Raw genomic sequence first — 26,595 nt, forward strand, 5'->3', positions numbered from 1 at the left:
TTATTGAACACTTTTGATGTGCCAGGCCTGGTGCAAGGCCCTGGGTATAACAATGAGTAAGACAAAGTCCCTCCAGGAGCTCACAGTCTAATGGTAAACTACTGAGTAAACTGAGGCACAGAGTGGTAAATGACTTACCCAGTGAGGTAGAGAGAGCTAGGTGCTTGGAAATGTGGGACCAGAGCTGGAGAGAGGGCAGGGTACCACTAACTCATCAAAAGCAAACCCCTTTGATTGAAAAGCAAGGCTGCATACAGAAACGTATTACAAAATCTGCTTGCAAAAAGGTTAAAATAGTTTCCAATTTTCATCATGATTAAATTCATGTCTTGCAATGAATTAAGCCATTACCTGACAGTATTTCTATACTTGTCCCTAAAGCTTTAGGGCACGCCACCAGTCGGCTCAGACACAATAACCCTGTAGGGAGCTTGAAATCAAGAAGTATCAGATTTCAATTTCAGCACTGGGAACCATATTGAAATCCTTTAATTAAATCCATGAACTTTAAATGTATAGTATATTTATGATACTTCTACATGTAGAAGTTTGGAAAAAACTTTCCTCTAACCCCCATTCAGAGGATTCTAATAAGTTATAGATACCACAGAAATTAGAGAATTTGTCTGTTACTTTCCATATATACATTATTTTGGCTGTACAAGGGTGAAAAGTCTGACTTAGACATATTACATAAGTAGCCTAAACATGATACAGATATATACAAAGACATCACATTCAGACGCCCGTGTACACCCATCGAACGTTTAACAGCTAACTGCAGACGTGAACCTGTGTAAGGCAATTTCTTTTGTGGTAATGACACATGATCCTTGAAGGAAAGGGCACAGTCCGCGAAGCACTGTCCACTTCAGGCCTGACCTCTGTCTCCGCAATTCTCTTCGTGATGAAGTGAGTTCGGTAGGCAAGATGTCTATCTCACTGACAAAAAGCAGTGAGTAATTATAAAAAGAGTTGTTTTCAAATGCAGAAACCATAATTATCCAGTAATCGAAGTAGTGAACTTCTCGAAGCCACTACCGGCCTTGACGCTGTGACAGAACCAGAGTTTCACGGATGATTTATTGCTCTGAGAATCAAAGGTGATGCATAATTCATCCACACGGGATGTTCCCCAGGAACTCAGTACGCGAATTCTCAAACGCCATCAGTTGCTCACTTCAAGCAATTCTTCACTTTGTTGCGGAGGATTTTCTTCTGAAAAATAACAACCATGCATGAGATTCTCCTGAGTGAGTGTCTGAGAGGTAGACAGGTAACAGAACGTGTAATTCGAGTGCTTAAGGAAAAGGCTGAAGACCCCTGGTCACGAACCACATTGTTATGCTAACGGCCTAAGGCTACCGTAGAGTCTCACAAGAATGAACTGGAACTCAAACGCGCACTGACAGCACCCGCCAGAGGATGGCGACGGCCTTCTCTGCCCGGACACCACACCAGGGGGCACCACCACGGCATCAAAACTATATGGAATTTAACTCTCAAGTTGTTAGAAATAGTCTAAACTGTAGTTACGAATTACCTAGTCATTCTTTAACTCACTTTTTTGTGGCTAGACAGGGTAAAAATATCCGTAAGAGCACAAAAAGGCTACATGTATATATATACACACACATATATCAAAAACCATTAGAGTCTTACATCTTCCCAATCTCAGACTCGGTATAGTTACCTTTAGCGGGGTGTTCCGGATGTTCGCTTTTAGATGAAGAGGTGCCTGCACCTTCAGACACTTTACTACCTGAGTGGCCCTGCTCCACTTCACATAAATACACATCAATGGGGCCTCGGGTGCTCCTTATATGTACTGTGATGGAGTTCTGGCAAAAGACACATAAAATACCATAAAAAAGACACATCAGGATGAATGCGAGAATTCACTAATGATATTGTTTCACTTGCTAGAACTGCCAAAGTTTCATCTCAAGGGATACTGCTGGAATGTTAAGTTCCTTAAGGTGCCTTTCCTTCTACCACACGTGGGAGAGAATCCCGTACTTGGCCTCCGTCACTCCTGCACCAGCCACTGGGCCACCGGCCGCCTCACGGCGCTGCCACAGGTCCTCAACCGTCCGGCAGGACTCCGGTGTCGTGACGCGAACACCTCCCAACTCGAGAGCCCCCCTTTCTCTACTCCAGGAGCGGACCCCTTCGAGGAGTCTGTACTTGAGAGTCCAAAACCAGTGTCCAGATGCCAGAGAAATCTCAAACACCCTGAAGTCTCCAACAGTAAGAGTGTGTTTAGACCTTCCGACCGCCGAAGAGATACCGCGTTGAACGGGCCGCTCTCTGTCCGCGGGAAAGAGACAGGGGATGGGATCCAGACAAAACACACCCCAGAAATGTAAAAAATATTCAGAAGAATTGCACGTAAAGGACTATTAATTATGATTATTCACACCTTTTGGCTTTGGAGCTTTAAATTTACTCAGGATTAAAATACTTTTTTTCTGCAAGATAGCAGGAAGTAGGGTGCTTCTACTGAGAATTATGCTAAATTCTTTGTGTTTGGGGGGGCGTGTGTGTGTGTGTGTGTGTGCGCGCGCGCATGTGCACGCCGAAACCTGGGAATGAACCAATTTACGCTAAATTCTTAAGGAACAGTTCAGTTATAAAGGATTCCTTTGTTATTCTGACTGGAAGTGGGTTCAAGTGTCACATGAAGTCTGTTCCCGGCCCTCCCACGCCATGAGGCCTGGGCTAGGTACGGACGCGCTCCCTCCGGCCCCACACATCTCACCAGGATCTCACAACAGCACTCGGGGAGATGCAGCTTATCAGAAGGTCTCAAATCCCTGTGTCACCTTCTCTGCGGCTTCCTGGGACCAGACACATAGGTGGGAGAAAGACCATCCACGCTCAGGTCCTAGACCGCCCAGCCTGGTCTGGCTTGAATGATATAGCTTATAGAACCCAAGACATGTTTCTACACAAGTTACGTTGCTCAGAATTGGCAGCCAGCTGAGGACTTCCTATTCCGCCAAATGAGAGCTGAGCAGCGTTTTCCGTAAAGGGTGAGACAGCGGACAGTTTTGGCTTCGCCGGCCATACCATCCCTTCACCACTATATAATTCTGCCATTACAGAGCGGAAACAGCCAGACACAATGTCTAAACATACGCGCATGTGGCTGTGTCCCAGCGAGACTATGTATAAAACCCTAGCCAGCCAGACTGGACCTGAGGCCAGTGCGGCCAGGGTCACCCTGGCTCTAGCTTCCCAGATCTCACCCTGCATCTTTGTGGGGGTTGCACACCACTGAATGCAGTGTGCCCGTTTATGACTCCCTTACTTACTGCTGAGAATGGCTGCCCACAGGGCCCACGTTCATCAGCCTTTAAACTGGACTCTGAGTCTTGAGCATGATCCAAAAGCTCAGCAAAATTCAGCAATTATAGCCTGAAGCGGCTCACGGCACAGGGGAAAAAACCCAAAACCCCATCAGTCACCGCAGCATGGACCATCATGTCCCAAAGTAAGGATGTGTTGAAAGATTAGTGGTTAATTATTAAAAAAAAGTTTAAACATCTCTCAAACGACTCCTATTAAATACAAAAGTTACTTAGGAGACTTGGAATAGATCCAAATCTAAATAGAGTAACGAGGAAACATCACCCATAAGTCACAACTTCAGTGTGACTAGATTAGAAGCTGTCCCTTAACTGATTTATAATACACTGTCAAGTAACATGTGTGCCCACTTGGGACAGTGGTCTGCTGGGGACAGGAGGATAGATGAGTGGGGAATATTCTTCACTATGAGGGAGGTGAGTCCCTACGGCAATGCAGAGGACATCAGTATGAGCACTGATGGGTCTACCAGGCTGTGAGAACTTGATGATCTGTCTCAAGGGCCACACTCCTTGGTTCTGATTCCATCCCTACCAAGCAGCCTTCTGATAACAGTGACTTTTCAATACAAACTTCCCTGCGTGGGGGCGTGGGCTAAGCAACTGGCAGCTGGTAAGAATATTCGCGCCCACACAGCAATTTCACTTTTCATTTTGAATGTACCACTTAGTGTTCTAGTTTATTCATGAGTCTTTGATGAGTCTGGGTAGAGTTAATTCCCCAGAGCCTTCGCTGACACCAGATGTACTGCTGGAACTTCAAACAACGAGGCCAATTCTTGGCGATTCCTCGAAGAGGCATTACGGTCTACCGTCGTCGACTACTGTCTAACAGAGGCACTGTGGGACCCGAGAGTACAGTACACTCCCAGTACAATGATTACCAACAGACTCTGAGGCCAAACCATCTGGGCTTGAATTCTGGTTCTGTCACTTACTGTGTGATCATGAGAAAGTTCATCTCTCTGTGCTTCAGACTCCTCCCTTCAAGAGGATAATAATCATGACTATTTGCTGTGTTACTCGAAACAAGTTGAAGTGTGTAAAGTGCCTCAAGCAATATCAGGCAGGCAGCTAACATGCACGTGATGGTTACTAAGTCATTACGACTGTGACAGCCTAAGCAACTGACCTGCCTCCCTCTTTAAAAAAATCCTTAGAAATGCAGGGATACCTACTTCTCTGGGAGCTGGAACATCCAATCTGGTTTCTGCCGGAGCTTTCACTGCAATAACAATCTGCTCGTGGAAGGCTTGAATGCTATGAATGTCCTGATACGTCACATACGCTAGTGTAAACATCAGTCAAGGGTCTCTAAGCAGAATGCTACGTACTGAGGAGATAATTCCTCTCTTATAATACATGCATACAAGTGTAATGTTATAATCTCTGTAGTTTTTATGGGATACGAACTCACAATTAAGGAAAGCAATTGGTAAAAAATTATTTCATATATGATTATTATTTCATCAACAATTCTTAAGATTTTACAAAGTGTTTTACAATATTTATAACTCGAAGCATTCCTTTAAACTCTAGCGTCGTGATTATGACGACAATTTCTGGAGAAAAATATTAATAACACACACAAAACAACTCAGGTGAAGGTGTTTAACTACTCCCTGCCCCCCATTTCCTACTCATTGCTAGATCTTACTATGAGAACCTTTGGGGACAAAATATTCAGTTTTGATAACAACCTCCTACAATACAAGGAGGAAAACATCTGTAAAAGAGTGGAAACAACTTGGAGAATCAGTGTTTCAGGGCCATTGTGTACCCATGGGGTTTCTCGCATCCCAAATTCTTCTCCATCTCACTATGTGAATTTTTTCATCTTGTTTTACTATGTCGCCTGAAATTTTACCAATTATGTGATTTACTGGGTTTCCCCAACATTTTTTGTTTACTTTACAGATTTTTGGGTGGAGGAACAGCATTTACTTTCCTTCCAGTAACTGGACTATGGAAATAGAGGAGTCTGATGCAGAGTGTAAGTCAGTCTGAAGCACGAACCGCTGAGGATCAGTGACTCCTCACAGAGGGGCGACAAGAACGGAGCAGATGGGCCCGGGGGACCTGGGAGACCCAGGAGAAGATCGCCACAAAAGACCAGTCTCCCCTGCTGGTCCCAGAGGCGCAGCCAGCTCCACCAGGCTCTGTGGGCCGGAGCAGCAGTGCAAGTGCCGAATCAATGACAATTTCATTCTGTTTTCAGAAATAAACTCCAGTTAACAAATTAGGGAAAACCTGCATTTCACAAACGCCAACAGATGTTACTATCTTTACAGCATTCTGACTAAAAAAACAAACAAGAATGGGCCACTGTTTTTATTTTAAATGCAAACATGGATGTTGGTACATGGTCACGAGGCAGCATTTAACCTGAACAAACAGCATACAAACGAGCAAAAGGCATTTATTTGTGTACGTCTGAGGCTACACAATTAAACCTTTACTTGCTTTTAAAACTTCTAAAGGTCTGATTTTGTATTTTGAATATATTAATTAAATCCCCAAGCTGACCCTACTATTTAAAATAACCTGCCTTGGAAGGAGAAATTTTTTTAAAAAAGGACAGAGTTAACAAACAGGGTTGCTGGAGAGGAGGTGGGTGGGGGGAATGGGGAAATTGGGGGATGGGCATTAAGGAGGCACTTGATATAATGAGCACTGGGTACTGAATGCAACTGATGAATCACTAAATTCTACCTCTGAAACCAATGATACAGTATAAGTTAATTAAATTGAATTTAAATAAAACATTAAAAAACAAAGGACAGAGTTAAAGGATATCTTTCATTTTCTTTGTCATCTGTTAACTCAAACAACTGCTGAGCACAATCCTTAATTAACTCATCCAAAGCATCTTCCATTGCTGATAAGTCAGAAAGTTCCTCCTGCAGCTTCTTCTGTTGGGGCACTGCTCCAAAATTGCTAAGATCAGATCCTCTTTACAAGAAAGGTATTTGGGAAAAAAACAAAAAAACTCACCATCAGTAACATCTAGAAGATTATAGAGAATACAAGTTAGATTACTGGAACTTCTCCAAATGTTAACACCAGGTATTTCACAAACTGACAGACAAAACTAGGTACTTGAACGTCACCCGTGACCTCCTTTTATTCTAGACAACCATTATTCTTCCTATACATAAACTGGTTTTTGTCCCCATTTCTAGTCTCTTACAGAGAGATTAAAAAAATCCAACAAACCATTATAAATCTACAGAAAGTAATAGTAATAAGGAAAGCTGATGGAGGTCATTGAGCACAGACCAAGAGTCAATAATACCGTTTAAGTCTCAGCTCTACTACTTATAGCAGAACTTTTAATAAGTTATAATCTTTTAGTCCCCTATGAAAAACAAGGAGTACAGACTAAAATGGTAGTTCTTCTGCTAAAATTCTGAGTATTTTTCCCCTCATGTGCATATAATACTTGGTTCTATCTGAATGTAATGATTATATTCAATATTCTTAAAAGATATACTTTCTCTAGTTACTACTACCTACCATATCATATTGGTATGATATGACCCAAGCCACTGATATTTCTTCTTCTTCTTTATGGAAATGAAGATGAAAAAGGCTGTGGCCCCTTTACCTTTGGTTTACTAGTTTTCAAATCTGATTCCAATTAGTGATTCAGAATGCAATCTGATATTAACCCTGAAAGTGTTATTTAATGTTATTTAGCAAACATGTCCAGATTAGAATTCAATCTGCATTTCTGTACTATTGAAAAAAATAACTTCCTTTAAGAACCACTTTGCCCTAACAGCAAAGTTCATTATTCAGAGCCATTTCATGATCTTTGTTGGTAGATTTTTCATTTGCCTGAAATGTATTTATATGTACTTACACGATGGAATTGTTTCTTACTGATCCACAGTATTTGCTTATTGTAATTATTAATAACTTTCTTCTTATGCACATGTGCATACACACATCTATATGTATAACTACATCTATATCATAAGGTCTTTCTTCCATGATTCTCCCTAATCAAATATGAAGTCTTTAGCAATTGACTTTTTTTTTTGAGAGAGAGTGAGTGAGTGAGAGCATATGCACAAGTGGGCAGGTGGGGAGAGGGGGAGAGAGAATCTTAAGCAGGCTTCCACGCTCAGTGCAGAGCTTGATTTCAGAACCCTGAGATCATGACCTGAGCCAAAATCAAGAGTTGGACACTTAAGTGATGAGCCACCCAGGCGCCCCTAGCCAACTGCCTTTTAGACATTGTCTACTAATTGTTTTTTACATTCAGGACAGTGTGTGATCCATAGCCTATCTGACTCATAACCACCTGGGGTAGTTAAGAATGTAGATTAGATTCCTGCCTTTGCCCCAGAACAAATGAATTACAATCCCTGGGGCGGGACGCTTCTAAGTGTTTATTACATTACACTGTTTTACAACCTCAACTAATTTCCTCCTGATATCAACAATCATTTGGAAAAAAAAAAAAAATCTCCTAAGTAATCAGACGTCCCCTTCTTATGATCTTGAAAAACAAAACTCTTAAAACTAATCATTATTCCATTCAACTTTTCCGTAATATCAGAATGATACTCTAGGTCTATGGCTTTTATTTAGTCCTAAGTAGGAAAAAAATATGTACCTTGTGGGACAATGTGAGAAATTTTTATAGAATCCTTTCCTAACAAGAAGCCATCTCTTACTTTGTTTTGTCCTATCAAAACACTGCTAATATCTAGCGTTTCAAGCATGGTATTGTCACCTAATGAGAAGGGGGAAGAAAAAAAAGAGAAAAGCCAGGAAAAGTTCGAAACCAACTCACATCCATCGGATATGGTTCTTAGACTTTTTTTCAACCAGATCGATTCCATCTAAAACATTGGTGATGTCATACACTCTTCGTTTCCGCACTCCCAGTTTTGTGGCGACCTTGTTTAAGTCGAGAATACCCCCAGGAGCAGATCTGACAAGATCCATAAATTTTCGAGTTAAATAAACCAGAGATACATCAAAACGAGGTCTCTTCACTTTTAGAGCTTCTGGGAAACAAAACAAACAAATTCATAAAATTCTCAATAGCACTTCTTTCTCAGCTCACTAAAAAAAGTAATTTATTTCCTCAGTAAGCACAGACCCCTACAGAAATTCTACACACTGAACACATCATAGCTAATTTTTATGAAATACATTTCTCACACTGGATAAAAAGGTATCAGCCTAACTCAGGTAAACAAAGGTTTTAGTCTCAAAGGAGGATTTGAAATATGCAGCCAAGTCCCCTGGACATGGGAATTTGGAGGAGTCTGTGGCATCTTATCAAACATAGAGAGTTTGCATTTCTACCCCCACCACTCTCAGGAATAGGATTAGAAACAGTTTTTAAAATTAAATTTCTTATTTGGTCTTCAAGTTAAGGAATTCTTTATAAAGCAAAGGCAGAGACTTGGCTTTTTCTTTTTAACACTTAAACTGTTCCTATACATGTCATAGTGTAACCCTGATGGAAGTTTCTCAAAGAGCTCAAATTAGTCTTCTATTAAAATATTAGGACATATCTTGAGGAAAAGTGGCATCTCTATTTTTTTAAATATTCACTATCCTATATTAAGAGATAAGCAAATGAAGGGGGAAGATCTCTTTAATTCCCTCCCTCCTTCCCCCGCTCTGATGATTTTAGTTTTTCATACACATCCTGCCCCCACAGCACACAGACACACCCAAGTGTCAATATGTAAACTTAACTTTTAAAAACAAAAATAACAGACTATTTTTAATAAGCTGCTTTAACTCAACATTGTGAACATCCTCACTTGGCAACAAATGTATTTCAATGTTACTCTTTTTTTTTTTTTTCAAGTTTTTTTTTATTCATTTATTTGACAGAGAGAGACACAGCAAGAGAGGGAACACAAGCAGGGAGAGTGGGAGAGGGAGAAGCAGGCTTCCTGCTGAGCAGGGAGCCCGTTGTGGGGCCCGATCCCAGGACCCTGGGATCATGACCTGAGCCGAAGGCAGACGCTTAACGACTGAGCCACTCAGGTGCCCCCAACATTATTCTTAATGGCTGCATAATATTTAACTGCATGGAATATTTGCTAAACTTACCCCAATACTGGAAATTCTGACTGTCTCCAACTTTGCTGTTTTGCCCGATACTTCAGTAAATCTCCCTATAGCTAAATTTTTGTGTGCATCTTTGTTTCCTTTAGTTAAGTTCCCCGATTTGGAATTGACGGGTAAAAGGGTATTTTAGGGAATGTCTGTCCCGCTAAACCTGCTATCCAGGTGGGGGGTTCTATCAACTTTACACAGTGTTATGTGTGAGGGGCTCGGCTCACGCACTTGCCTGAACCGAGTATTAGCGTTCCTTTCATCTTTCCCAACTTGATATTAAAAAACAAGTTCTTATGGTTTGTTGTGCAGATTTTTGGTTTGTTGTGCAAATATTTTACAAATAACCCAGGTGTCCTTTTGGTGTGGAGTATCTGATCTCTCTTTTTTTTTTCTACTTTCACAGCATATGACAGTGAGTATGCTTCAAAAGAAATATTCGTCCTGTCTTCGATCAGGAAATCCCCGTATCCAGAACCTCTAAAACGTCATTCAGTTTAAAGCCCAGTGGTGGCTACTCCAAGAACACAAGTATGTATTTTATAATACACATGTCTTCTCTGTGGAGACCACTCCTACACTTACGATTAAACAGGAATAAATAGGAATTAAAATGGGGTTTAATTAGAAGAAAGTCACCATTCTACAAAAAGCCTTGGCAGACTACAACAGAGAAATCCTAAAGTGAAAAAGCATACATCTAATCACCCTAATTGCTAACACGACAGGGTCTTATAAGCTCAGGGTTAAGTATATTCCCACCACGTCAGTCACTTTAGAAAGTGACTTTAGAAAGATATTAACTGAAAACCTGTAACCTGAGAGTTGTTGATGGAATACAAACATGATTCAAAAGGTTTTCAAACTAAAGATGTTCCTTAGCCTAGTAAGGAACTCTATCACAATGTCCTGAGGTCAGTGCCAAGCGAGGCATCCAAGGTCCCCGAGAAGAGGAGCTGAAATCTGACTGGAGAGGGAGTAAGGAAATCTTCCTGAAGGGGGTGAGTGGGCAGAGGACAGAAAGGTAGAGAGGAAGCTCTTCTCCCCTCTGACGGAGGGCAAGGGGCTTAATGAGACAGAGCTGTGGTTGAGAACGGGTAGATTCAAGGAACCCACCGATGGTAGGGATGGTGAGGGCAGCAGATGAAGACCAGGCTGCCCAGTGGAGCTGGAATGACCTAGAAGGGCCCTGTCTTTCTGCCCAGCTGTTCTCTACTGCCTTGTTTCTTTTAAGGAAATGAGGTGGCTTATAAATTTAATACAAATAAGTAAAACCAAATAAATGAGGAGTCAGGGTTTTCTCTATTTGTAATAGAACACTGTGGAAGAATTCCAGGTTGCATGAGATCCCAATCCCAGTTCTGTGTTAGGAAAATCCCCCTGGCGGCACAGTGGAAGAGCCTAAAAGCAGACAACCTATCGAGGAGGCCGTCCCGCCGTGTCAGCTAGGGAGGGAGGGAGGACCCACACTGCAAGCAGCAGTCTAACCCAGTGGTTAAGACGAGGGGCTTGAGTCCAAGGTGTGGGGGGTAAATCCTGACTGAGGCCTCAGTTTACTCAGCTATAAAAAATGAGTAATAATCCACACTTGTATTTTAAAGGGTTGTTGCGATAATGCATGCAAAGAGCCTGACGCAGCTCGCACTGTACAAGCTCAGTGTGTGTTAGACGATACTGTAAGGTGGTGGGGACGGTCAGACGAGGGACACACTTCCAACGTAAAACTGACCAAACCTGGGCACCAGCTATGGGTGAGGCTGTGGCAGGGGCTGAGGAGAAATTAAGGGCTGATATTAAGATCTACATGTGGGACCTATGCACAGTCTATTCCTTGTGGTTAGGACCTAATTAAGGGGAAGTCAGGGGTGGGGCTATCTATGGTAACAATTTCCAGAAGGATGGGAACCAGAGCAACTGGTACTCCCATCTCCTTTCGATGACTCTGCATGCTGGTCCATGGCAGGAATGCGACAGAGCAAAGGGAATCAAACGAAAACTTGAGGCCAAAGACAGTTCTCCTGCCTGTTGTCGAGGGCCTTCAATTCTGCTGACAGCGACAATACTGCTCTCACAGAATTTCGAGAAAATATCCTTAAACACAGACCATCCCATTTTAAAAATGATTTCTAAAAGCAACAAAGAATAAACTGGCATTTGTGCACATTATTCAGCCCACAATCTCAGGAGTTTTTGCTGGAAGTCAGTGTACGAATAATATATTTTACTTAAGTTTCTCATCAACTTATGTACATTCAAAATAAATCGTTTAAATCATATGAAGTTCAAACTACAAAACCTAAAACATATTTCAGGATCAACTTACTTCTCATGGACACATACTGTACATTATCTTCTAAATTAATCCTTATTTTTGATGGCTAGAAAAGAGAAAATACAAAAATTTAAATTAGTAATTTAAAGACAACAATGCAAAATGAGCAAAAGCAAATGAACATCATCTCCTGGATAATAGAAGGGCTTTTTTTTCACCGTGGGGTAATAATGAGTTGTGAGAAAAGCAGCCCTTCCTCCATACTGGATCCACCCTAACTGTGCTCACAACCGGCAGCGCTCATAGAGCTTTGTTTCTAACGGTGCACAGGCCTCCATGAGTATGGATGGAGTAGTTACAGAAAGGGATGGGGGAGAAATACAAATGAGAAGTTACTACTGAATAGACACTAACCATCCCTATCAGATACTGAGGATAAAAAGGAATACAAAGATGATTGGGAAACAATCTCTGACTCTGGAAAGCTCAGCAGAGGTAGAAGATAGGTCTAAACTGGCAAATGCTCATCGCTTCTATTTAAGTGTAACTGGCTCCTAAAAATTTGCTCATCAGTTTTCACAGGTGGCCATGCATTCCCATTATAATTAATGGGAAAACAGCAGCATTTCTGATAATGGAAAATAATGCATACTACCTAACTAGAAACTTTTGTATTAGATTAATAAAAAAACTTCTTTTAAATTCTTCAAATAACCAGGAAATGAGTAGCAGCTCCACTCCCAATGTTCACCATCTTATCAGGTATTTAGATGCTATGAAAGTTTACATAAACTGGTAGTAAAACATCTGTAATACATTTAAAAATCTTTTTTGCAAAAAATAAATAAAACCTTTAGATAAAGCCAGGTAAACAGAACCTTATATTAGCCGCATGCTTACACAGCAAAGCACAACGATGACAGGTGCCTCCAGACACGCTGTGATCAGGTTCAGCTCTTGCCTCAGTGAAAAAACTGGCCCCGAAACTGGCTGTAGCATTGGGACAGGTGAATTCCATAAAGTGCTCTAAGAGAATGGGCAGGAATACTATGGATACACCCAGAAAGGGATATCACAGAAGGATTCACAGGGAAGGGGATCCCCAGCTGAGCCTTGAAGGACAAGCCAGATTTTGCCCGAACCCGTGGGAGCTTCAAGAGGGAAAAGAGAGGATTTCTAGTGCAGAAAATGCAACAAACAAAGGTATGAAAATTTAAATGGCATGGTACCTTTTGAAGACCCACCTGTGTGGTCAGTGCAAGACTAACATGACATTGAAGTTGGAAAGGCATGCTGAACCATACTCAACATAGATCATGGAAGTCATGCTAAGGAGTTTGGACTTCATGTCCTAACCAGTGGAGAATCACCACAGATTTCTGAACAAGAATATGACATACCCAAGCTCATGGTTTAGGAATATAATTATGGTAGCCGTACAGCAAAAGGACTGGGGGATGGGGAAGTCTAAAGGCAAGGTGAGCAGTTCAGAAGCTCTTTGTTTATCTTGGTGTCAGCAAATCCTTGGCACAATGATTTCCGTATCACCTATGAAAAAATTATAGCATCTATTAGCAAGTTAACTAACCTGATATGGAATAATTCTACTGAAACAGAATTCTGCTATAGAATTAGCAACTTAGTTGTTAGAATGTAAAGGACAACGCAGACCTGCTGGGGTGTGCAAAACCTGAGTCGGGAAGGCCTGTCTTGGGGGCAGGGACTACGCCCGATGAGCTCTCCGAACAACAGCGCTGACAAGAGCAACCTGCCAATACAGGACCCGCCAGTGAACCACTAAAGCGCAGTCCTCTTAAAGTCAGACACAGATGAATGTGACCACCGGTCATTGCTATTTCTATATTTACCCCTTCTGCTAAAATTGTAGGAGACAGAGTTTACTGTAGAAAGATTCTTAAATGAGAAAGAATCCATCCTCGGCACACTGATTTGAAACACAGACAGACAAATATCCTAAATTGTTATATGTTCCTTAAAAAAGTACACAGGAAGGGTTAATACAGCAGGGCTCATAGGTGCCTTGCCGCAAAAAGACTTCCGGTTCTTAATTTAGAGTAGCAGGGCCAAGTCCTACATACAGGCCCTTAATGGTATCCTAATAGGCTGCCTCACTATCTCCTCGCCGCACGTTCCAGAAGGGTAGCTTTTCCGCTCTGTACTCCCCTTTCTTGTCGTCTTATCCAGACTGCTGCCATTTGCAGGTTGGCACAGGGATGATACCTCAATCAGGCATGACAACAGGAGCAAGGACAACTTGCTTTTCCACACACTCTGCCATAAATGTGGCTGCACTGCCTGCTGTCTACACCGAGAGCTGTGGGAAAGCAGAGTCCAATGGCATCCCCCCCTTTTTTTTTTTAAACCTTTTGACTATGAAAACACAATCTCTTTATCTTGGAAGAATCACAACAGTATTGTGGCCTCTCCGGGGCAGACATCCCAGTACGTATAAATCCTACAGGTGAACAATACTGGAGATTTCCAAAGTGTCCACAGTAATGACACATTCATCTCCTTTACATTCAAAATAGTTCTTGGCTTAAGACTGGGGTTCAGGACTACCAGCTACCTGACTTCTTAGACACTGAGAGATCTGGGCCTTTATCTGTAACAGAATGTGTTGATATAATTTTATTGCCCATTTTCCAAGCTACTATGAAGATTAAAAAAGGAATTGTGTTAATTGTAAAATTCTATGCAACCGTAAGAGACTATTATCATTTTGCGTTTTGAACCAGAACAGCGTCTGGCACATTCAAGCACTTGGTAAATATTTGTTAACATGTGAAGCTGAAATAGTACCTTGTCACAGATAACTTCAACTGGTAAGTAACTCAGAACTCTGAAACAATGAGTAGTTAAGACACAAGGACACAGGGTGAAGACCCCCTCTTGTGTACACCATGAATCAGATCCCTGAGAGATTATCAAGCATCATTTTCTGTGTTCTAATACAACATTCATCATCTGGCTAGATCAGCCTGACACCTGGCAAGCCTTTCCAGCTACTCTAACTTTGGTAAGGCATTCAACAAGTAGGCCAGGAGCCTTTCTGGAAGTAGAAAGGACTAGATAGGATTCCTTTCGAAGTGGCTTTAAAATCAGAATAAATGGGGGCACCTGGGTGGTTCGGTGGGTTAAGCATCTGCCTTCCGCTCAGGTTATGATCTCAGGGTCCTGGGATGGAGCCCCACATCGGGCTCCCTGCTCAGCGGGAGTCTGCTTCTCCCTCTGCCTGCCGCCCCACCCACTGTGCGTGCTCTCTCAAATGAATAAAATCTTAAAAGAAAAAATCAGAATAAATGTTTCCTCACAGAAAAGTTAGTAAGCTATTAAAAAAAAAAAAAAAAAGCAAATGAAATGCCATGCCACCCCTGCACTTGGACGCAAATTATTTAGGTCCCTCAGATCAGAGCAGTGCACCTCACCCCTGGAGGGAAGCCAATGAGGCTCTTCACTCTTGTATGGACATCCTCCCCGCCCCGGGTATGAACCCAGAAGCAGACACAGGAGCTGGAATAGAGAGAGCTCCCACTCAAGTGGAGGGGCCTTGCCCCTCTCAAAAGGAGACGATTGTGTAAGCTCCTCTCAGGGATACCCATTTTCTTTTTATTTTGAAATAATCTCAGCCTTCATCGAAGGTACAGAAGTAGCACTAAAAATTGCTATATACCCTTCATCCAAATCCCCCATATGTTAATGTTTTACTACATTTGCTTTATCATTTTTTTTTTAAAGATTTTATCTATTTATTTGACAGAGAGAGACACAGTGAGAGAAGGAACACAAGCAGGGGAAGTGAGAGAGGAAGAAGCAGGCTTCCCACGGAGCAGGGAGCCCGATGCGGGGCTCGATCCCAGGACCCCAGGATTACGATCTGAGTCGAAGGCAGACGCTTAACGACTGAGCCACCCAGGTGCCCCTCATTTTTTTCTCTATACACACACAACTTTTTTCCTTGAATCACTTGAGGGTAAACTGCTGACCCTAAGTAACTCACTGTGTACCTCAAGGACATTCTCCTGTACAACCACTGGATAATTACCAAAACGTCTGTTTAAACTTAGCAGTTTTGAAAGAAACTATCAGCAGAAACCTGGACTTTGAGGGCACTCCAGTGAAGGTTCAAAAGGAAGACAGGATCATGCTACTACAAAGCAGAAGAAGGGAGACGTCTGTTATGCTAGGACAGAATGCTCAGCAACACCATCAACTGCAGTTATGTGGGAAGCTGACAGTAATGGCCCAGGTAACCTGAGATTTCCACACAAAGTGTTGACTGTGGCACCTGGTTTCTCCCTGCAGCCTACAGTAAAATGTGTGAGAGAGAAATCGAGAAAAGGATTGTTAAACAAAAAGGAGCCAGGACTTAAAGGCTTTAAAAATTCCCAGCCTTGGGGCGCCTGGGTGGCTCAGTCAGTTAAGCGTCTGCCTTCGGCTCAGGTCATGATCCCAGAGTCCCAGGATCGATCCCTGAATTGGGCTCCCCACTCAGCGGGGAGTCTGCTTCTCCCTCTGCCCCTCTGCTCTCTCTCAAATAAATTAAAATCTTAAAAAAAAAAAAATTCCCAGCCTCTCCAGAAGCTCAAATTAAGAAATGACACCTAAGAAAGACCAAATCCAAGGCATAATCTAAAGATGAAGGTGAAGGGCACTTGGGTGACTCAGTTAAGCGTCCGGCTAAGCGTCCGGCTAAGCGTCCGGCTCTTGATTTCAGCTCAGGTCATGATCGCAGGGCCATGAGATAGAACCCTAAGTCGGGCTCTGTGCTGAGTGTGGAGCCTGCTTGAGATTCTCTCTCCCTCTGCCCCTCCCCCACCTTTTCCAAAAATAACATAAAAATTGAAAAAAAATAAAGATGATGGTGACGGTGTGACTGTACAACTTTTGGGTAAGACCTCAGGTGGACCAAAGATGGTGCCTCAGAGTGCTATGCAGTCATGCAAAAGGCCTTGAGAGATGAAGGACGAGCCCCACAGATCCTCTAAATCGAGGCCAGGGCCTCTACGAAGCTCCGGGGCACTGTCCATCAGCCTTTCCAGCAGGAGCCCAAGGTGCAGAAGGGTTCATCCAGAAGAAAGGTGGGATGTTTGTCTGCTGAGTGAACCACAACAGGATCCACAGAAGGTCCACACAGTTTCTGAGAGAATCGTATCAGCAAAAACACTGTCAGCTTGGATGAAAAGGGACACTGTTTAAATTGAAAAGACGTTACTCAACACCCAAAATTCTATTGCCAGTAAGCAGGCTGATAAAATTTCTCAGCCTCAAATAGGGACTACCTCTCATGAGGAAGAAAGGAAGACAGACAGTGGAACCAACAGCCCGGAGGGTAGAGCTGGGAGCACAGAGAATTGTTCCCTGAGACCTAACCAAGAAATTTCTAACACATAGCAAGCTGATTTTCAGAACTGCTCTGGACCGGTTACTCCCGTGACTCCCATCTCCTCCTTTAGAAACAGGAATGCCTACAGCAGGTACCCTGTCTGTCCCACTAGTGTGTGCTGGCTGAGCTGGGGCGGCGGGGGGGGGGGGGTCTTCTAATGGTCTTTTAAGTTTCATGGCCTAAAGATCTGTAGGGGCTGGACTGGGCTGTATCTGAGGAGCCTGGATTCTTATTTTATTCTCTAAGTATAAAATCTGTTAGTTTGAGGCTCAGATTGTCCCAGATTAGGCCAATGGGAGCCTTTTCAAAGTGGTGCCTGTGCAGGACACTTATTTTTGACCTTTTCAGCATCTTGAGGATGGCAGTCCTCCAACTTCTACGGGACTAAGCTGCCGGGGCGCCAGTGCGGACGCCACTGCTTCTAGAGCTGACGACCCACCACTGGGGGGAGCTGTCACCGTCTCCGTTCCTCTGGAGGAGTCTCACTGAGAGGTTACTCTGGTAATTTCCCTGAGGGATGCCAAGGGAGAGCTCAGTAGTAGTCAAACCTCAAGAATGGACTACCTAAGAACTTTCCCTTTCAACCCTCCAACTGGTTCTGTGCCCCCACTGGTTCAGGCTTGATACTAGCCTGTTTGTATCTCAGCTGGGGAATGAATGGAGAAGGCAGAGGCCGCCAAGCTGAATATCAGCAGGACCCATCTCGATGCACACAAGCTCTCAGGAGCCAGCAGCTCCTGACAGGCAAGTCAGCACAATGGAAGCTATTTTACTACTGCTCCGTTTCCCACATCTGAAGACTGCAGAGTAATTTATAATTTGAGATCTCAAAGGACGAAAGGAGAGAACACGAGGTCAGTTTCAGGGACTAAAATCTTAAGCACTGCCTCTATGTTGGTTAAACACTCTTCTATACAGATGTCTCTTTGTACTGCTTGCCTATTTTGGGGAGTCATATTCCTTTAAGAGCCCTTTGAAAATATACCTTTGTCCAAGGTGTTTGCATTCTCCTCACTCATTCAGATTTTCCTCATTTTTCAATGTGCAGATTGAGTTCCACCTCCAACTAACACCACTCTCTCCCTTCTCTAAATTCCACAGTTTTCAATCCATTTACCTGCGGAACATCAAACACTCAGCCAGATACATGACTAAGCTTTGCACAGCAACACACTTTGCTAAATATCCAGTCACTAGCCAATAAAAACACCGAGAGAGCTGTTTAAATCACCATTTTACAAGCAGGAAAATAAACACATATTCGAACATGTAAGAGTACGTACTTCAGTCATCGAATAACTATGTACCAAATGTTTTTGTGAGAGGCACCAAACCACTGCAGATATAACAACGAAATGGACAGAGTCACTGCACTCAGGGACCTAAGAGACACACTGCAGACAGGGTAAGCACAGGGTGCTTTAGGAGCACAAAAGGAGTGCCTAACCTAGTCTTGATATGTCAGATGTCAGAGAAGGCTTCAGACAAGGGACCTATACATCCAGACCTGAAAACCAGGGGAGGTAACAAGGAAATGTGTGCTTTTTAAAAAAAAGGCTTTCTGGGCACCTGGGTGGCTCAGACGGTTAAGCGTCTGCCTTCGGCTCAGGTCATGATCCCAGGGTCCTGGGATTGAGTCCTGCATCGGGCTCCCTGCTCCTTGGGAGCCTGCTTCTCCCTCTGCTTCTCTCTCTCTCTCTCTCTGTCTCTCATGAATAAATAAATAAAATCTTTAAAAAAAAAAAAGTTTAAAAAAAGGCTTTCTGGGAAGGTGGAGTATGAATATGTAGGGTCCAAAAGAATATGGAAATGTGGAAATCTAGCAACTATAAGCAGGTCAAAAAAGATAAATCCAGGAACCTGACTATATTAAGAAGTTTCTACTCTATTCTGAAAGCACTAGGGAACTGCAATAGATTCTTTAAGCCAAATGACATGGTCAGAAATACGCTTTAAAAAGACCACGATAGTTACTACATGAAGAATATCTAGAAGTCTGGGGGCAAGACCAGAAGCAGGAAAACATTGCAACAATCTGAGAGTTAGATGGTTAGAAGTGCCAAGTATTGGTGATTACTTTTAATTAGATTGGGAGGATAGAGGGCGTCAGTTTGGAAAAGGGAAAAGGCAAGGATGATGCCTAAGAGACCAGCTTGGGCAATATGGTGGGTGGGTGCCACTTATAAAGATAAGAGATAGCAAAGCTGTTGCCTGCTTCGGCAAGAAGATAATGAATTCAATTATGCATAGGAGTTTGAAATCTAAGTAGCGACATCAGTAGACAGTTGGAAGGCTCTGAGCTGGATTTATAGATCGAGGAGTTATTATGACATGGCAACTGAAACTGCCAAAATAGGTAAGAATATCTAAGACTTCAAGGGATGTGTGTATCTTCTGATATTAAATGCAAAATTAAGTGGTTTTTCCACAGTTGAGAGTTCAGGGCTTTTATCAAATCCTCAAAGATGAAGACTACCAATATAGATGGTTACCAATGAAGATGGTATCAGAAGTCCTAGGAGTGGTGAATGACGTCCCACATGAAGAATGTGTAGAAAGAGTAGAAGAAAACCCCAAAAAACACCAACATGTAAGGAATGCAAAGAGAGCAGTTTGCAAAGGAGCACAAGGAGAGACCAAATGGAGCACTAAGAGTATGTATGGCCAAAGAAGCCATTCAAAGGTGAGTTTCCAACAAAATAAAGTGGTCAGTCCTGTGGAAACCAGAGACAAGGGGTGAAACATCTGATGGAACTAACAAGGTTGTTGGCGGAACTTGGTTAGAAGAGTCTTAGGGCTGTGCTGAGGGCAGAGGTCCCCCCCCACACCCCGCCAATGGTAATGACAATGGACACAGTGAATGCAAACAATTTTCTGGAAAAGTTTGGAGGAAGAAATACAAATGACAGGGTTATCTAGAAGTAAGGGAAGGCTCTTTTAAGATGGGGAAATATTTAGGATGCAGTTTAAGTAGTCAAGAATTTATCATCAGGGGTCAGACATTGTGAGGTTAAATCCAGGCTTTTCCAGGTAGTACCTAAGCACTGGCAAGCCACTTAACATTTCCAAGTCTATTTTGACAAATGGAGAACAAGAATAATAAGCTCGCAGGACTGCTACGAGGAATTAAAGGAGATTATGCTCATAAATTATTTTTGAGCACTGAAACACCATGATGATTGGGCATATTAACTTCAGCAAATGTTTCGTTATTATGGGAAGAAACCAGGAGAAAAGTTGAAAATACGGGGAGAAATGCAAAAATGTGCATTCATCAATGCCTCTGAGAACCAAGGTTCTATTGCACCTAGTCTAAAACAAGAATAGAGGAAATTAACCTTACGCAGAGGGAGCGCGATCTTAATGTGCTGAACTGGCAGCTGTGGGGTGGGAAAAGTAGTGTAGGGTTTCAAATGGCTACAGTCAAGAGAATGGGAAAGGAGGATGAAGACAAACACAAATAACTCGCAGAGATAGAGCGAGGGTCCAGCGGAGGTAGAAAAAAGAGAAGTTGGGCGATTTTCTCCAACAGTGCTCCCTAGCCCTAGATAAAAGCCAGTAAGACTGACAACACGTTTGGGAGCAAGTGTTGAAAGAGGAAGGCGAGAGAGTTTTAAGTGAAAGACCGACCGGCTTGGTTCAGAGCACAGGATGGGCAGCTGTAGAGCCAGGGAGACGGGGTGCTCCCACCACGAACCCGGCCCAAGGGGAACTCACGACCCAGAGAGCGGTGGGTCCGGCTCCCCAGCGAACGAGAAGAGGCGGCTGGGCCTGAGACCCGCCCCCGCGCCACCCCGCGCAGCGCCAGGGCCCCAGGCGCTCCCGGCACAGGCCATCCCCGGGGCTTACCAGCAGGCCCTCCACATTGATGGGGTCGCGGCACCGGCGGCGCACCGTCTCCTCCGCCGGGTCCACCAGTAGGCTGGGCAGTTTCCGCGCCGGCCGCTGCTGACTCATGCTGCCCAGCCGGCCGTCCCTCGCCTCGCACCCCGCGAGCTCTCCCGCCTTCTCCAGCTCCGGCCGTGTGCCGCCCCCAATGCGCCGGGTCCCGGGGGCCGAGCACGAACCGGGCCCGCGGCCTGCTCGGAGGCGCCGCTGCCTAGGCAGGCCCGCGAACGAACGCGCCACTGCCCCACGATCTCGGGAGCTACAACGCCGACGGGAGAACAGGGTGACCCAAGGCTCTCAGGACTCCAAGCCCGCCATCTTCCCGCATGCGCAGTGCGCCGCCCCCAGTGCGCATGCCCGCCGCTGCCGGAGCGCTCCCACGCACTAACCCTCTCCCGGCGGCCGGAGCCCGGGAAAGCCCGGACGCGAAATCCACGGAGAGGATGGCAGAGGGGAGGAAGAGGTGGAGCAGGAATTTCAGAAGAAAGGAACGGGGCCAGAGAAAAAGAGGCAGTGGTTGGGGGCGGGGGGGGGGGGGTGAGAGGGGGAATGCAATTGTCAACACTGATTATTGAAACTTCTGAGCGCGCGGATGTTAATTAACTTGGAGCTCCCTCCACACACCGCAGGCGTTTGCCCGGTGTTGATGCTTAGTAAATGTTGGTAATCAAACCGTTGTGCAATTGTTTACTTATAGGCTTCTTTCTTTCTGTTTCTTTCTTCTTTCTTTCATCTGATGAATAAATTATTGATTATCTGCTGTGCCAGGTATCGTGGTGGGTACAGGAGATACTCATTAGAATTTGGCACAGACTCAATCTCAAAATTCCAATAGAGGAAACAGAAAAATAAACTGAACGTTTAAAGCTGGAGCCAGAAAGTGTGTTTTCAAATCCTGGCTTCTCTCTCTCCTTATTAAGTTTACAGGACCTTAAGCAAGTTACTTAATCACTGTGTAGCTCAGTTTCCTCATTTGTTAAATGGGAATAATGACAGTACTTATTTCATAAGGTTGTTGTGAGAATTAAATTAATTAAATTACTTAGAACAGGGACAAGCGAATGCTTGAAATAGAAAGGCATGGGCGCCTGGGTGGCTCAATTTGGTTGAGCGACTGCCTTCGGCTCATGTCATGATCCTGGAGTTCCGGGATGGAGTCCCGGGATCGAGTCTCACATTGGGCTCCCTGCTCAGCAGGGAGTCTCTTCTCCCCCTGACCCTCCTCCCTCTCATGCTCTCTGTCTCTCATCCTCTCTCTCGCAAATAAATAAAATCTTAAAAAAAAAAAAAAATTAAAAAAAAAAGAAATAGAAAGGCAATGCAATGTGGTAAATCCAGGGTGGAGGAGAGCAACTGAGCCCTGTGGTAGTTAGACCAGGGGTTTCTACCCAGCCTGAGGTGGGGCAGGGCAGGCTTCCTTTGGAAGTTGGCTCCCCACTATATTATAAAGTCCTCCAGAGAGAGGCATTCTCTAATCTTTGTAGCTCCAGTATCTAGCACAGTGCCTGGCAAATAGTAAGAGCTCAGTAAATGTTTGCTAAATTAATGACTTGAAATAGAGAATAACATAAGGACTAAGTCTCGAGAAGATTGGATTTTGTTGCAGAATGGAGAATTGCCCAGAGTGGTTAAAATATGCCTTCACCAATGAGAGTCCCTGGGAAGGCAAGCTCTGGAGACCAGAAATGAATGTTTTTAATAAAAAGACATAATCCACTGTTTGCTATATGTTTGGCATTCTACTAAGTGTTCTGCATAGATTTTTTTACATGTAAATCTTATATCAAAACTGAAAGGTGTTTTCCTGCCCAATTTATAGATGAGGAAAATGAAGATTAGCAAGATCGCAAAAATTACCCAGGGTCCTGGGTAGGCAGTGGTAGAGATAGGATTTGACTCCACAGTTGATTAGTTAATTTGGTTAGTTAGTTAGGTAATAAGCCACTTCTTGAGAAGATTAGTGGAGAGTGACTAGATTTTCTCCAGCCAGAGATGGGATTGGGTGAGCAAAGGTGGGGTGTAGGTGAGGATGGGGGTGGCAGGCATTCCAGACTGAAGACAGCATGAACACAGTTGTGGAGAGCCGAGCAATGATACAGCCTTCCAGACACAATGCCTGTGGCTCAGCTTCAGCCTGAGACTTAATCATCCACACATTTGAGCACGAGCCTTACCTTGGGCTCCAGCAGCCTCCAGCCTGGGGAGACACATAACTAGAACACAGAAGCACTACTAGAATGTGTATTACATGCTATGGGAGCACAAAGGAGGAAGAAAAAAAAGAACTGAATTTGGTGTAAGTTACAGGTGCTTTTTTACACATCTCCCTGTGAGGTAGATATTTCTAGAATATTTTGCAGATTGGATACAGAAGCTGAGAGATATGCCTTGCCCAAGGTCGAGTGGGGATTAACAGGGCTTCAGCCACCATATCCTTTGCTTTATCCACCGCGTCCCACAGTGGAGCCCAGACAGTTCCCCGCACAGAAATTCTGTATTTCCCATCTCCAGTCCTGTTGCTGTGTGTGCTTCCTGGGGCAAAATGGTGGACCTTCGGACTTTAAAATTAGGGCTGAAATATAGGCCAAGTGCAAATGTGTGCATTAGGAATGCTGCAAGACCTTACCTGTCAAAGGATGCTTTACTTTCCTTCTACGGTAAAATTTCCTCCCCATAAGTCTGAGAGAATGGCCGTGTCCAAGAGGACTTTCTGTGATAATGGAAATGTTCTGTGCTGTCCGATATGGTAGCCGTTAACCACATGTGGCTGTTGAGCCCTTCAAATAGAGCTAGTATGATCAAAAACTAATGATGTAATGTATGGTGACTAACATAACATAATAAAAAAAAAACAGAGCTGGTATGATCAAAAACAAAAACTAACGACGTAATGTATGGTGACTAACATAACATAATAAAAAAAATAGAGCTAGTATGTCTGAGGAATTGAATTTCACATTAATGTTTAATTGAATTCAAATATTAATTTAAATAGCCGCGTAACCAGTGGCTACCATATTGGACGGCACAGGTGAAGAAACTAAAATGTATGGATATCATCTAGTGCAGTGATATTTTTAAATTTTTCTTTCTTTCTTTCTTTCTTTCTTTCTTTCTTTCTTTCTTTCTTTCTTTCTTTCTTTCTTTCTTTCTTTCTTTCTTTCTTATTTTTAGAGAGAGAGAGAAAGAGACTGTGCGCAGGGGAGGGGCAGAGGGAGAGGGAGAGGGAGGATCTTAAGCTGGCTCCATGCTCAGCACGGAGCTGACCTGGGGCTCAATACGGGGTTGGATCTCACGGCCCTGAGACCATGACCTGAGCCGAAGTCAAGAGTTGGCTGCTTAACCAACTGAACCACCCAGACGTCCCAAGGGCAGTACTATTCTAAGTGTGGTCTGTGCACCTCAGCATCGCCATCACATGGGGAGCTTATTAGGAATGCACATTTTTTGGCCCTACCCCAGACCTACAGAATCAGACTCTGAGGATTTGGGCATACTCTGCAAGGCACTGGTCTAGCCCAGTCCTTATTTTTCAGATGAAGAAACTGATCCCCAGCCCCTTTTCAAGTGCCTGATAACCCAGCTAAATTGAAGCCAACTTAACTTTTCTAATGCAGTGCTTTAGGATTGAGGATTTAGAACAAATCCAAAAGTCACCATTGTAACCGAATTATTTGCTAGATGTTACAACTTCCTACATATACCTCTCACTCCAACAGAGAATTTTTAGATCTTAAGCAATAGAAGGAGTCAAACTGGGGGGAAGGAGAATGGACCGGAGGCCGCCACAATCTAGGGCAGCTGATGATGGCCCAAACTGTGCCAGTGGTAGTAAAAATGGAGGAAAGGACAGATTCAAGAGGTAGATGGGACAGAGAGGTGGGGGGTTGATTGGGTTTAAGGGAAGGATTGGACTGAAGGTGGCAGTCTGGGTACTTGAAGTCCAGGAATAGAGGAGATTGGTTCAGGGAGCACAGGAAGAAGAGTGGAGGTGGGGGGGGGGGCAGGGCCCAAGGACAGAACCAGAGAACAGTAAGGGGAAAACTGGCAAATACTATCACAACTGTTTATTTTACGCTTGTGTTGCTTTTGTTTTAAACTAAACAACAACAACACTAATTAAGAGAGTAGTCAGGGAGGGGTGCCTGAGTGGTTTGGTCAGTTAAAGGTCTGCCTTCGCCTCAGGTCAGGACCCCAGGATCCTGGGATCCTGCTCAGCGGGGAGTCTCCTCCCTCTCCTTCTGCCCCTCCCTCCTGCCCATTCTCTCTCTCAAAGAAATAAATAAAATCTTAAAAAGAGAGAGAGAGAGAGAGTAGCCAGGGAGATTGGTGAATCTGGACTATGAATGATTTAGAGATTAAAAGAAGGGATGAGTTTTTTTTTCTCTTCCTTCCTTTGTTTCTTCTTTCTTTCTTTTATTTTTTTCCCCCTTGTTTCTTTCCTTCCTTTCTTTTTTCTTTTTTTAAAGTGGGAGAGACTCAAGTTTCTCAATGTCAATGAGGAGGAGCTAGGAGGAAGGGAAGAGTTGAAGACTCAGCAGGTGATGGGGACAAGCCTGAGGGCGCTGGGCAGGGGGATGCAGTACAGAGCACGAATGGAGGGGGAAAGTGAGGGCAAAAGGAGGGACCCCACCCCAACAGAGACAGGAGGACTGTGTAAGGACAGAGGCAGACAAGCTTAGAAGGTATTTTTGACAGGAAGTGGAGGAAGTCCATGGTCTGTGAAGCCAAGGTCATGCGCTGGGAATAAGGGGAGATGGCAGAATTGCAGATTTGGGAGACGTGTGGGTGCTGAGCCATACTATAGACAGATGGATGGGTGGGTGAGATGCGGCAGAGGAGAGTGACTTGGGAAACACAGCGAGGCTGCGGGTCACACCGGAGACCTCTGCAGCGGTCCACGGCCATCTCGCAGGTTCTCTCCGGACATACCCTCCTATGAGAGGCAGAGGAAGAATGGGCCTGTGCACAAGATGACAGAGGAGAAATGGTGCAAGCGAGGACTGTTCTCCCTTAGTTGTCTGTGTGCAATAATCACAGAACCTTAGAGCAGGAAGCGGTCCTGGGGATCCTTTAGTAAAACCCTTTCATTTCACCGCGGAGCAAACTGAGAATTAAGAGGTTAAGTGACTTGCCTAAGCTCAAACAGATGCAGAGCTGCAACTCCAACTCTGGCCTTTTCCTTTCCAGATCGGTACACTCTTAGGACGGTGACATGACGTGCCAGGAGACACACTTGGCAGGAGAGGAGCATAGATGAGATGGCCGGACGCTGAGGAAGGTGGCCTGGAAGAAGGAACAGACAGACTTCGGTCCATGTGGGTCCTGCAACCACCTCGACTAGCCCTCATCAGTGAGCGACTTGATTTTCAGGACCCTCAGTCTCTGTCTTTGGAAGCTGGGGGTGAACATTCCTGGAGGTCTGTTGTATTCGGGGTGGTGGACAGCAGGTCTCATCTTGGACAAGACTTACACAAACTTCACAATTCCACAGAGGCTCTTCCAATCCAGTCTCAAAGCTCCCTCTCCAGGGACTAAAAGTGGTTCTAAAATAACACCAAATG

The 26,595-nt window shown here is 44.0% G+C and overlaps 1 protein-coding gene across 3 annotated transcripts; it reads right to left on the reverse strand.

Annotated features, from left to right (window-relative positions):
- Positions 1–21,358, reverse strand: E2F6 (E2F transcription factor 6). Of its 3 annotated transcripts, none has more exons than XM_021697453.1 (7): positions 20,993–21,358; positions 11,788–11,842; positions 8,176–8,392; positions 6,168–6,323; positions 4,550–4,664; positions 1,694–1,841; positions 1–1,218 (listed from the first exon to the last, which is right to left on the reverse strand). In XM_021697453.1, exons 1-7 carry the CDS (start codon positions 21,098–21,100, stop codon positions 1,169–1,171), a joined length of 849 nt encoding a protein of 282 aa, XP_021553128.1. In that variant the 5' UTR covers positions 21,101–21,358; the 3' UTR covers positions 1–1,168. The 3 variants fall into 3 exon arrangements, with proteins under 3 accessions (XP_021553128.1, XP_021553130.1, XP_021553129.1); XM_021697455.1 differs by lacking the exon at positions 20,993–21,358 and adding an exon at positions 13,137–13,200; XM_021697454.1 differs by having other exon boundaries at positions 976–1,215.
- Positions 21,359–26,595: the final 5,237 nt, after the last annotated feature.

This window comes from Neomonachus schauinslandi, chromosome 10 (assembly GCF_002201575.2).
Source record: "Neomonachus schauinslandi chromosome 10, ASM220157v2, whole genome shotgun sequence".
Lineage (NCBI taxonomy): Eukaryota > Metazoa > Chordata > Mammalia > Carnivora > Phocidae > Neomonachus > Neomonachus schauinslandi.